Raw genomic sequence first — 13,063 nt, 5'->3', positions numbered from 1 at the left:
ATGTGAGTGATGTGATTGATCATGATATAAAAGGTGTGGATTAAGAACAAAGTGAGGAGCTTAGTTCCAACCAATATCTAGTCTAGGATCAAATCTATTTTTATTCCAATAAGGCCTAAAAAAGATAGGATGATTTGGAGAGTTAACCCCAAATGAGATTTTACAATGAAATCAGCTTACAAACTTAAATGTAGTTCAAATTTAAACAGTGATAATGATTTTAGTTGACTTTCAAAAGTCTAGAAGCTGAGTTGCACCCCCCCCCCCAAAAAAAAACCGAAGTTTTATGTGTTTCTCCTTCTCTTAAACAAGCTTCCATAAAAAACCTTTCTAAAGAAAAAAGGTTTTAATCTTGACACTAAACGTATCTTCTGTGGTGAAGAAGAAGATTTAAGTCATATTAAAAAAAAAAAAAAACTGTGACATAGCGAAACAGACTTGGTTATTGGCCAACCTTAACATTAATGGTCCCCATGAACTCAACTCTCTGTTTCTGGAATGGTGGACTAGCATTCATAAAAGGGGTGTAATGGAAGGAGAAAAATTAAAGGAAAAGTGTGTGTTCATATTATGGTATTTATGGAAGAATAGAAATAAGAAAAAATTTAATAACAACTCCATCCCATCTCAAGAAATTTTGGATAAAGCAAGTAAAACTTTTAATGAATTTAGGGACAACCAAGTATGCACTAAGATGGCAAAGGATAAAAAAAAGTGGAAACATGTCAAATGGATTTCCCCCGACCCCGGAACCATAAGAATAAATTTTGATGCTTTATGTTCAAAAAATGGTCTATGTTCTGCTATGATAATTGCTAGAAACCATTTAGGTAAAATAGTTGATTACAAAGGTTACTCCCCCAGTTTCTCTACCATCAATGCAGATGAAGCTTGGGCTACTTAGGAAGCACATAATTTGGCAGCCAATTTTTCACAGTTTCCCATTACCATTGAGGGAGACCCTCGCCTTGTTATTTCATGCCTTAAGGGTCAAGTTACACGCCATGGAGAATAGAGAATATCATCCAAGACTACCTAGAGATGAAGGGCTAGTTCAAGTATGGATGCGGTACAAACATTTCTTCATGGAAGCCAACCAAGTGGTCGATTGGATTGCAAATGAATCTCTTAGATCCTTGCCTAGTTCTATCTCTTTTAACCATTGTAAGCCCAAATGGTCTTTAGATTTCATTTGTTTTTAGTGATTTGTGGGGATGTGATACCCCCTATTAGCACCCTGTTTTTTGTTCGATTCCTTCACCGCACCTCTTGGTACCCTCCTCTTGGACCCCGGATACTCAAAAACATAACCAGATCAACTCGAGACTTCCCAAAATTCGAAAATACCCTCCTCTCACTCAACCCACAAGACAAATAAGAGCCTTGAGAGCAATATCAACATCCGATCAAACATCATCCCTATGCTTTGAAAAATACAACCTAATTACACATCAATTTTCATGACTAAACTCTAAAGATTCACTGTTTATCACACCAACTCCTTTCTAACGGCCCCGATCTATGTGATATCCAAATCCTAGCTCATTCAAAATCAAATCCAACATATTCATCACCCCAAGATCACTAGGAAGTAATCAACTAGCGAATCCCACCACAAATCTACCAAGATCCCATGACCCTGAATGATTACCAAGATTGACCTTATCTTTCTCAGATCAGAACCATCCATTTGAATCCTCCCCTTAATCCATGCCTACCCACCAAATTGTAGCTCAAGATTCCCTCATTTACCCCCATCAAGCCTACATCATATTCCAACAAATCTCATTAATTAGAGCCTACCAACCATCGTCCGAACTTTATGTGACAAATCAGACCTTACTTGTGTTTAGAAACCCAAAAAACCTCACCATGTCAAATCTCATGACCAAATACCTCTGTTTGATCGTTGAAAAAATAAGATTCCCTTTCAAACCCTCTTGTGATTAAAAAATCATAAGCTAAGACCATGATCTGAACTAGATCAGTCAATCTACACCTCTGATCGAAAACCTATCACTTCCATTAGAATCAAGGTGATCAAAAATGCCAACCCATCAAATTTCATCCCAAAATTCCCCCATTTGACCCTTTATTGAACAAAAATTTTGTTTTAGCAAATCTTATTGATCTGAACTTGTCAGCCACAGATCTCAATCCTCCTAACCCTGTTTGTCCAATCAGACCTCACCACTGTGTTTAGAAACCCCAAAAACCCTAGGACACCAAATTTCATGACCATATTTGCACATTTGACCATTAAACTAGAAAGATGTCGTTTTGACGCACCATATTAAATCGCCATGTCATCTGGCCCAACCTGAAGACTTATATGGGTGATGGCTGACGTCAAACCCATTCTTGACCCATTATAACACCTGAACCAATGAAACAGAGCCTAACAGACTTAAAAAACCAAAAATACCAAAAAACCCCTACTTAAAACTAAGAAAAGACAAAATCACTTTAAAAAGTTCATCAAATGTACATTTTCTACCACTGCCAGCCCCAAATACGAGACTGTAACGTCTGGCACGCCCTAAACTCTCATTGGCTACACACAACATAGGAAAACCGCCCCCAAATCGAAGAAAGAGTTTCACCAAATAGGAAATCTTGACTGGGCACCCATTTTTTTGAAGAATCTTTGTTTATTTTAGTGAAAGAACTTTGCTCAACCACATGCACTGTAACTGAGCGAATTTCAAACCTGTCTCCTTCCATGGCCTCTATAAATAGAGGCCTAGCTTGAGCTTGAAAAAAGGGACCTGGGAGGTAACCTAAGGAAGGGACAGAAGAGAGAAAACCTTGGGGAGTCCCCTAGAGAGAGAGAGAGAGAGAGAGAGAGAGAGAGAGAGAGAGAGAGAGAGAGCTTTCTTCCAACCCATACTGTCTCGTGTTCACCTGGAACTCGGAAGTAATCTAAACCTCAGATCCCAAATTCGCTTCATCCATTTTCAGGCGGAAGTTGCCATAATCGGAAGCACTCCTTAGCTCAAGAACCCATTCAAGCTTCGTTCTACCTCATTTCGAGCTATTGGAAAACTCCTGTTAAGGCACATAGGAAAGTAAGTCTTTTTTTTTTTTTTAGTTTTTCTAGGTTGCTTGAGGTTCTTAAATATTGGAGAACCATTATTTACAATTTCTTCTTAACTGAGAGTAAAGGCAGCGAGGCGAGGGTTTTAGGGAAATCAGTACTTAAGACCCGATAACATCACCTCAAAATCGGTCTTAGAAGGAATTGAAAGCATGTTCCTCAAGATTTAAGAAACTCTTGCAACCATTTCTGTTTTCTGTGAGAGAAATTGAGCCTAGACAACTCCTATTTTGGGTCGCAACAACTTGGAGAGAGGGGTGCCTAACACCTTCCCTCTCCCAATTCTTGGGACTTGAATATCTTAATTGTGTGCCTTAGATCGATTTTTGATAACTGAAAATGATGGCCTATTTCCTCTAAAAAATGGATGGCAACTCCAATTCTTTTGAGCCAATCCTGAGCTTCCCAGAGTTCACACCCCCATCTTGTCTAACCCCTTTTGTTTCTATAAAAAATTCCTTCTATATAAAAAAATGGCTTCCGTTGAACTCATGACTTTAGGAACCTGGACGAATGAACGAGATAGCATTAGTAAATTTATTCAATAACACAATTGCTGTTCCGCAGACAACTAATGCCCGTAAAGAAAGGGGGAATGATGGTTCAGCCCAGCATTGAGCATAAAATAGGGGTAATTTGACATTTTAAATTATTGTACGTCTTCAGTGGAATTCAGAATTCTAGCGTCTTTTTCGATAAAAAAGTATATGGGGCTCACAATAAGAAATTAATTGGCATATACTTTTTTACGAAATTAATTGGCATATACTTTTCGGTAAAAAAGTATATGCCAATTCATGTAAGAAAAGTATATGCCAATTAATGTATTTTATTACGAGTCCCGCCTCAGTCCAGGCACTTCAGTCAGGGCACCGTTCGCACAGCATAATAACGCACCACGTGTTCTTAAAACGTGTGCGTGCGAGGTGAATTTAACTCCTCATTCCTGGTTTCATTCCATCCCGCACCTCTCCCGCCCCTGATTCTCTTGTTCAAGTGTATTCACCGACGAGTGTAGCAGCGTGAGCACCCAGTCTAAGATAATCCTGATCGCCCAAGTCGGCCGACCGGTAAGACACCAGAAACCGGATCCAGTCTTCTGGTAATGGTTTCCACCGGTTCCTGTTTCTTCTCCGACTCTTCAACGCCGTTACCGCGAGTGCCACGCTTCGGATCTGTCGAATTGGATTCATTGAACAACTGGTTTTCATGGTCGGATTCTTCGCCGGTAACAGGTTTGCTGTCGACGTTTTCCGGCGAGGATTTTTCCGGCTCATCATCTCTCTCCTTTTGTCCCTCTTTAGCTCTGAATTTCTCCGAGTCCTTTTCCAGATCTGGTTTCTCTACCTTTCTCTCTCAAGCTCCGCTCGTGCTCTTCTTTCAATCTTTTCACTTTCAATTGCGAAGACCTGTAAAATGAAACGCAAATGACAAAGAAAACTCTAGTTCATAATGAAAACCAAAGATACCTTCCCTCGACGCCCAACCAAAATGAGAAAAGGAAATAACCTATATTTTTAATTCAGATCTTTGAAAATCTAACGTATACAAAAATGGCACCAAAAGATGATGAGAAGAAATTTACGCGGAATGACATCTTTCTTATCGTTCATTTCGGATTCGTCTTCTCTTTCGTTGGTTTTGTCGTCTTTCGACGTGAATCGGCGTTTAAGGTCATGTTATTTCTGTATACAGTTCTGAGCGGTTAGTAAATGAAGGGCAGAGCTTTGGTTTTGCATTTCCATGGCGACGGAGTCCCATCTATTGGTCCCGTGCCGGTTAACGACGCATGCTAGCTATAGCTCCTCTCAAGTACCCCATGTTTCCGTCTCTGTAACCCTGTTATTCACCATGGTTTCTCATCTCTTCCTTCAACCACTATGCAAAATTGCCATCTTTTTCTCCTTTTTTTTTTTTTTTTTTTTACACATACGCACTCTCTCCTCTCTCTCTCTCTCTCTCTCTCTCTCGAGTTGGGCTTCAGGGCTTGAATGTAAGGGTTGGATGCACCTCGCACGTATCAAACACGCGCACATTTTAAGAGCACGTGGTGCATTATTGTGCGGCACGAACGGCCCTGACTGAAGAAGCCTGGACCGAAGCCGGATTCTTTTATTACTGGGGGTGGAAAGATGTCATAATAATATCATTGACTCCACAGCTGTTACATTCAGCCAACATTTCTCCTCTAAATATAATATTTAGTGTTTCCGTGACCCTGAAATCAATACATATATCATACATAACCAAACGAAGCCCTCAACCACTCCATAGGCGACCTGTTCACAGGTCAGGTTTTGGGTTTGACTTGCACTGTATCGGGTTCGAGCCAGGTCCATGAACAAGTTTAATAACCAACCAAAACAAAGGAAGCAAATAATCAATGCCGCTCCCCTTCAACACACACACAGAAGGGAAAGGAATAATAAAGAATGATGAGATGAAACTTTCCGTGAATAACAAGGTTATGACCAAAGTGCTGAAGGAACTAATCCTGTTAATGGTAAATCTAGAACAGTTTTTAACCTGTCTTCATAGACATGGAGTAAACCTACCAAAAGGAATTCCTGACATGTCCTCCATGAATTTTATTATTGAATTGTTAAATTGTTACATGTATAGTTTCTATACCATTAAACCACTTTGATTGCTTTGGTAGCATTCAGCCGACCAAAGAAACCACGTCTGAAGGGCTGTAACAAGTTGCTTGTGACATGCCCTAAAAAAATTGGGAAACAAATGAATCATGATTAAGTTGAAAAATAAGGAATATCCTCACTGATTTGGAAAATTGAGTATATCTGCACTTCACAATATCAACTCAACTAGGTATGCCGAGAAGAATCAGTATGCAAAGTTTCCCATTGAATCAATTATGTCTGTCAAGAAATTTCTCAATCAGAACCGAAAGCGTAGCAAAACCTGCACAAGCAACACATGCCGCCTTTGGTCCTCCTAGAAGCACAGTTATTTAAGGTGTCAGTATATTAGTCAACAGGAAGGAAGATCGAATAGCCAAAGTGAATGGTCAAACAATATGGATGAAAGCCTAAAAACTGAACTCCTAACATGTGATTTCAACAGGCACGGTTATCTGACTTCCCAAAGAATGGCACTAAATACAGGTTATCGGGGGAAAGATTCCAAATGCCTCTCTACATGTTTCCCTGCAACATCAATAACAGAAATTAGAGTGCCCAAATACATAGCCCACATGTTTCCCCATGAATGTACCTCATCACACCAAACAGATAAAAACAATAAAAAGGGAATTTAGTCAGAATAAGAGATCCCATAGATGCCTAAAGAAGTTGCTGATGCAAGTGAACTAAAGACAGGATTTCACACCCTTGAGGATCAGGAACCCACCACATCAGAAACCCATAAAAGCTGATGCATTGTCATTTATATGAAATAGAAATAAGAGAGTTTTTGTGGATGGGGTGGAGGGAGAGCAAGAAAATTCATTTAGTTAACTGGGGAAGGTGTGTAAACAAAATATGGTACAATATGTGAAGGTTGGGTCCCTAGTTTAAAAGGGAATTGAAAAAAGCTATAACGCTTTCAGCAAGGAAATCAAATTTGTAGTGGGAAGGGGTACTAGAGTTAACTTCTGGTTGGATCGATGGAGTGGTAACAATACACTTAAGGATGATTATTTCCCAGAATTATTTGCAATTGCAATAAACAAGGAGGCGAAAGTAGCTGAATATGTCCAGTCTCAAAATGGGATGCTTGTCTGGAATCCCCTGTTCAGAAGGGTTTGACTGATTGGGAGATTGAACCTTTTAGTAGGATTCTTCAAAGGCTGTACAACACTCAAATCGACCCTAATGCAGCTGATAAAAGGTTTTGGGTTGCAGATAGCAAAGGCCAGTTCTCGGTGAAATCTCTCTATGGTAGGCTGGCCCAAGAGGAAGTAGATCTGGATTTTCCTGTGCATATAATATGGTGCAAGCACATTCCATAGAATATCTCTTTTATCTATTCATTTATTTGGGCTACTTACCTGAACAAGATTCCTACTAGAGACAAATCTGGTCAGGAGGGGTGTGGATTGATTCTAAAAGATGTGCCTTGTGCAACAGTGATGATGAGACTATTGACCACCTGTTATTGCATTGCAGCTTCAGTTACAAAATATGTGTGAGGACCCTCAGAATTTTTGCAATCAGAAGTTGCTACCCAGAATCAATGGCTGATTTTGTCAATAGTTGGAGGGTACAAGGCCTAAGCAAGAAGGCGAAAGTTCTACGGTATCTGATTCCAGGTGCTGTGTGTGTTATGGTTGATGTGGCAAGAAAGAAACTCAAGGATATTCCAAAACAAAAGCTGTCAAGAAGAGGAAGTGTGGCAGACGATTGTGGGGAAGCTGTTCTCCTGGTCTTCCATTCAGCTAAAAGCTGATAGTTCTTTTTACAGTTCTCTTTTTGACTTTAAAAGCCTGTTTGTATCTCCCATTGGTTATGTAGTTTGAGCGCTATCTTTGTACTTCAATTGTACAGCCTCTGGTTGTACTTTCTTTTTATTGAATTGATACTTCTTCTAAAAAAAGCAAATAAATATATCTAAAAAATACCTATGTAAGTATATATATATATATATATATGAAATGCATGATATGCAGTCAATTGTCCTTTCCTTTCAGTTAATCCACCTACAAAGAAACCTTCTATCATAAAGTCAATTGGGACAAATTAAATAACATAATTATTTTGACTAGTTTACTATCAAATACCACGTAGTTCAAATAGGCAAAAAGGATAAAAACTTTTAAGAGTTCAAAAAATAATTAAATCATCTTAAATAACCATCACAAAAATAATTAAATCATCTTAAAACTTTTAGAGCTAAAATAACCATCACAAATTGTGTAAAAATAACTGTAAGAATACATTGGTTTGAAAATATGATGCTGCATGTTTGCTGTAACCGTGATGATATGTACAAGATACTGCATGCATTGGTTAAACAAGTAGTTGGAATTTCCAAAGTGACATTGTAAAAGAATGCTCTATTCTCTCTGATCAACAACTGTAGCAATATCATGTAATCCCATGACATGGTTAATCTAATCCAAATATGTTTGGAAACTAAATAATTGCCTCCTCAGAATTGCACCTCTCTTTCAATCCATATTCTTTTCTTTTCTAGGCTTTCAGAAGTTGCCATGCCCCAAAATCTCTTTCTTTGATGAGCACAATCATCATTAGACAAGGGCCCTACCCAATGTTGGTCCTGGGGTCATTATTTATTTTTATCAGCAGAAAGTTTATCTTATTAAATTAGTTATATATGAAAACAGTAAAATTTGATGACAAGAATGTCATCCCCAATATCATAAGGTAGGTTACAAAGAAGCCCAGTACAAATTCTACCTTGCAGCCCCTTGTTTAGCAAGGGAATCAGCTTAACCCACTTGCACTCCTTACCCACTTGAATTCAACATTTAAATCCTTTGCAATCCTTTCAATTTCCTTGTAAACATGTTTGAGATTCAATGGAATATTTCTATTACATCTCGCCCATGAAATAATTACTTTTGAATCCCCTTCCACCACCTCTTGTCTGAAACCCAGTTGCTTTGCCAGCTGGAGACCACACAACAATGCCATCAATTCAGCCTTCACAGAGTTTGCAATGGCCCTGAACAATCATTATCATCATCATCATCATCATCATCCGTGCCTTATCCCAACTATATTGGGTCAGCTACATGAGTCCCATTTTGCCAATCCATTCTATTTAAAGCCATAAACACTGTTAAACTATTAGTGCTTATATCATTTCTTACTACTACCCATGTCCAATTTGGTCTACCTCGAGCTCTTCTAGCCCCTTCAATGTGTAACAAATCACTTCTTCTAATTGATGCAGTTGGTGGTCTTCCATGCACGTGCCCAAACCATCTTGGTCTACTCTCTCATTTTATCACCTATTGGAGCTACTCCTCGGTTCCTACAGATAACTTCATTACTAATCTTATCCTTCGTAGTTTTTCCACTCATCCATCTTAGCATTCACATTTCTACCGCATTCATTTCCTGGACATGTTGTTTCTTGACTGGTCAACACTCCGCCCCATACAACATAGCTGGCCTTACAACTGTTTTATAGAATTTTCCTTTTAAGCTAAGTGGTATTCGCCTATCACATAAAAGTTCAGATGCACCCCTCTGTTTTTCCCATCCTGCTCTAATTTCTTTGGGTGACATCCTCCTCAATCTCTCCTTTGTTATGAATTATTGAACTGAGGTACTAGAAATGGTCACATTGTGTTATCTCTTGGTCTCCAATCCTAAGTGGAACCAATTGGCCCTGAATATAATGCCAATATTCTACTCTCTGAATTTCTGATTGTTCCACCTATCCTGCCATGCCTAGATTACCCAAGGAGCTCCCTTCAAAGCTCAATGTTACTTTGCTTCCTTCTGGGGGTTTGCACTCCACTCTTGTTCTTGCTTTTTCCCTGGAGGACTATGCTACTACCTCCTACCATGCCCTTACAATGTCAGTGACTAAGAAATTCTGAAAGCAGTCCAATGTTTTAATCCTAAGTGCAACCTTCACTTTTATACCATCTATTATCTCCTCCAAAGTCCTATTCTTTCTGGTGAAAATTCTATTATTCCTCACTTCCCACACCACCCAAGTAACTGCTGCCTTAGTAGCTCTCCACATTATTCTCTCTCTTTTCTTTGGTTGCCTCAAGAAGTTTTGGTTGAAGATGTCCACCACCTTTTGAGGGGGATCCCACTCAACTACAAAGTATAAAGGAACAAAAGATTAGTAAATGGGAGAGGGTTTCTCCACTACCCTTACATAAGAAGCACATATGAAGAGAAAGGCAAGAAGAGGACCTTCTTCTCTGCAGCACATTACATGTATTACCTTTCCAACGAAAATTTCCCATCAGAAAACTTGAATTTTTAGTGGGATAGGCTTACTCCAGATTTCTCTCACTGGGAAGTCCACCCCTTGAGAACTAAGGCAAGATTCTTGAAAAGGGGCAAGAAAGAGTCCATCTGGACTTAAGATTTTCAAACACATTTCTTAACTTAGTGCACTCTATTAACAATATTTTTGTTACAGATTCTGAAAACTCTGATAAAGCATATCAAATACAACCTCTATACTATAACACCATGAAAACAATCATCTCTCCCAATCAAGTCATGTATGCTGTCTGACTATACACGATGTGTGCCTATGAAGTTACCTTCTACAGCTAAAACTCAAAGAACAAATGGTTAGGAGAAATGGACTATACAACTCTGAAGAATTTTTTTCCTACTGATCTTGTAGTAAAAGTGTGTAATTAAATGAAGACTGGTTGAAGCTTCCTGTTAGAAGGGATGCAACTACCCTTCAAACTCACATTTATGGCTCCGCCTTCATGCTGCCTGCAAAGCGTAAAATACATTCAGGATAAATCCAAGTTGTACTTGAAAACAATCTAAAACCAACTGTCTCCCTTCTTTTACCATTCTGTCCAAGATTGTTCACGGCTGGATTAGGAACAAACCCCAATTGCAAAGCACTTTGAAGCTCATCTTCCCGTGCACTAGGTACCTGTAGTAAGAGGTCTTGAATAATTTTTCTCTGACAAAGAAAAAGAGGAGTGGAAGAAAAAGGAAAAGGAGATCCTTTAGCTAGGCATGGTGGTTAACTGTGGAATTGTACCCTGGACTAGAAAGGCTCCCTCTGTCGGAGTGATGTGTTGTGGATGAGAGGAGCTCATTGCTGGAGTAAATCCAAGAATACCTGAACTGCCACCCCCGCAAATGAAGAATCTACAGTGAAATGAACTGAAATAAAATTCATAACAAGCTCTAGAGAATTTATGTTGAACATTTTATTTATAGAACTTCTAGCATTTACCTCAATCTTACTTACATTTTGATAGAACCTGTTCTATATCAATGTTTATCTCGGGATTGACAGTGGCAAGTTTCACAGACAGAAACTGCATTAACAAAATATGTAATGCCCTTTAGATCACAACAATTGGGCAATAACATTAAGAAACAATAACTTTCTTTTTTGGTAAATAACATGATAAGCTAAATTATTGATTCCAGTTATTAAAAGGAAAATGTGCAGAAAATCCTAAGGTTCAGCATTTAATTTTGCATAGTATAACATGCAAAACATAACAAGAGGTCCATTATAAAAGAAATCATCTCCATACTTGGACAAAGAAAGCTAGAACACTATTAACTGACCTTGCAGTGGTCTGCTTGTGCTAGCATCTGCTGCGACCATGGTCAGGGCATATTCTTGTGATGGACGAATAAAACAAGGACAAACTGGTGATCCAATCAAAAAGCAGATCATCTGGTATTTTTAATTTAAAACAAATGGAATCATGTCCATGTATTATTGGGCAATTGCAAGAATTTGTACAATGGTCACGGCAGATGTGAGCTCAGTCCACATCCACATGATCAGTAAATGCTGAGCAACAGAAGCTAAGTGATCAACTTATGGGAGATGGGATATTGTTTCCCATTAAAGAAGAGCTTCAGATTCTGTCATTGAAATAACTCCCAAGGACTAGAACCAAAAGATCAAATGAATGCCTTTCATTTTAGTGCTGAAACGTGGATGGCTCAGAAATTGGCTCAAGAGTTTGAATAAAAAAGAAGGCAAATGACAGATAAAACAGCTATCAGTGGCATCTAGTGGAATTGATTTTTGGAATAATGGATCATCATGTGCTGAACAGTTAGTCTAGATGTCCATATTCTGTGGAGTTTTCTTTTTCTTCTTCCCTTCTTTTCTTGGTAAGGGTACAGAGGAGTTCATGGACTATACTTTTCTCATAATGTATAAATCTCCTGGCTTTCAGAATGTATCATACCTCAACCTGTCGTTGCAGTGACTGCACATAGTTGATAATCTGATCGAGCATTACTGCCTTCCCAGTAATCTATAATTGTAGATGACAGCAATTTAATTAAAAGTTAAGAGAAGCTAAACAAGAGCTTGCACAAGCACAAAAATACAGTATTTAAATTCTTAAAGTACCTTGTTGCATCCTAGAACAAGATCTTGAAGATATCTAACCCGCTCACTAATCTTTTCTCTTCTAACCCATATATTGAAATACACATGCTCAAAATCTGAAGACAAGGAAGTTCCACCATGAGAAACATGGATAACTGATAATAAGAACTCACCCTCTCTTCCAGGCTGTCACTATTGGTAGCTTGGGCTCTTTTTGCTCTTACATGGATGTAATCTTCTTTTGGACCTTCCCCATTCTGGGACTGGTCTTTAGCTTGTTTACCTGTTAACTTACAAATGTGAATTAGTGCCTGCATTCTGCTCCTTGGGACTAACTAGTGTCTCCTGTGAAACATCTCTTTGCGGTTCAATCTCACTCTGTTGGCCATGGGGAGTGGAAAAAAATTAATATCTTAAATAACACAAGAGTAAACATCAATATCTTGAAAATAAAAAGAGCATAAAAATATAACCTTGCTTACCTGTCTGGGATCAAGTTGAGAATGGCTCTCAGGCACTCTCTTCCTTTTCTTTCCATTAGGTGAAGGTTGTTCCCCCATCTAAAATATGGTGGTGGTCCTCTTGAAAGACTGTGGCATGAACACCATCCCTTGGACTTGTTGAGGTTATCTCAGTATCATTCTCTTTATGTTTTTGCTTTTCTATTTTTTAGCCCTAAATTCTGATTATCATTTAAAAGAATAGCTCACAAAACTCAAAACCCAGCTTGCAATGAATCTCAGTTTATAGACTAGTCTCCCCCCCCCAGGTCCATTTTCAAGTTTCTAACCATCTCTGAAACCATTGGAGGAATCTAATCATGAATGATTGTAGCAGTAGCAGTAATAGTAGTATCAGTAGTTATGTAGTTAGAACACTCAGATTAAATAACCCAAAACTCTTATTGTTGAAAACTTGCTCCAACATTTCTCACCTGAAAGTAATTCATGCCTATAT

At 38.6% G+C, this 13,063-nt stretch overlaps 1 protein-coding gene across 3 annotated transcripts; it reads right to left on the bottom strand.

Moving 5' to 3' along the window:
• Positions 1–10,139: 10,139 nt before the first annotated feature.
• LOC148846565 (transcription factor bHLH74-like) lies at positions 10,140–12,908 on the bottom strand. 3 transcript variants are annotated; one of them, XM_088952797.1, is made up of 8 exons: positions 12,589–12,908; positions 12,390–12,484; positions 12,128–12,222; positions 11,961–12,029; positions 10,979–11,063; positions 10,781–10,890; positions 10,582–10,669; positions 10,140–10,500 (listed from the first exon to the last, which is right to left on the bottom strand). In XM_088952797.1, the coding sequence occupies exons 2-5, from the start codon at positions 12,421–12,423 to the stop codon at positions 10,986–10,988; spliced, it is 276 nt and encodes a 91-aa protein (XP_088808923.1). In that variant the 5' UTR covers positions 12,424–12,484; positions 12,589–12,908; the 3' UTR covers positions 10,140–10,500; positions 10,582–10,669; positions 10,781–10,890; positions 10,979–10,985. The 3 variants fall into 3 exon arrangements, with proteins under 3 accessions (XP_088808923.1, XP_088808922.1, XP_088808921.1); XM_088952796.1 differs by lacking the exon at positions 12,589–12,908 and having other exon boundaries at positions 10,768–10,890; positions 10,994–11,063; XM_088952795.1 differs by lacking the exon at positions 12,589–12,908 and having other exon boundaries at positions 10,994–11,063.
• Positions 12,909–13,063: the final 155 nt, after the last annotated feature.

This window comes from Nelumbo lutea, chromosome 7 (assembly GCF_056320005.1).
Source record: "Nelumbo lutea isolate HS-2025 chromosome 7, American lotus-T2T, whole genome shotgun sequence".
NCBI lineage: Eukaryota > Viridiplantae > Streptophyta > Magnoliopsida > Proteales > Nelumbonaceae > Nelumbo > Nelumbo lutea.
This window is presented reverse-complemented; position numbering and strand designations above follow the sequence as displayed.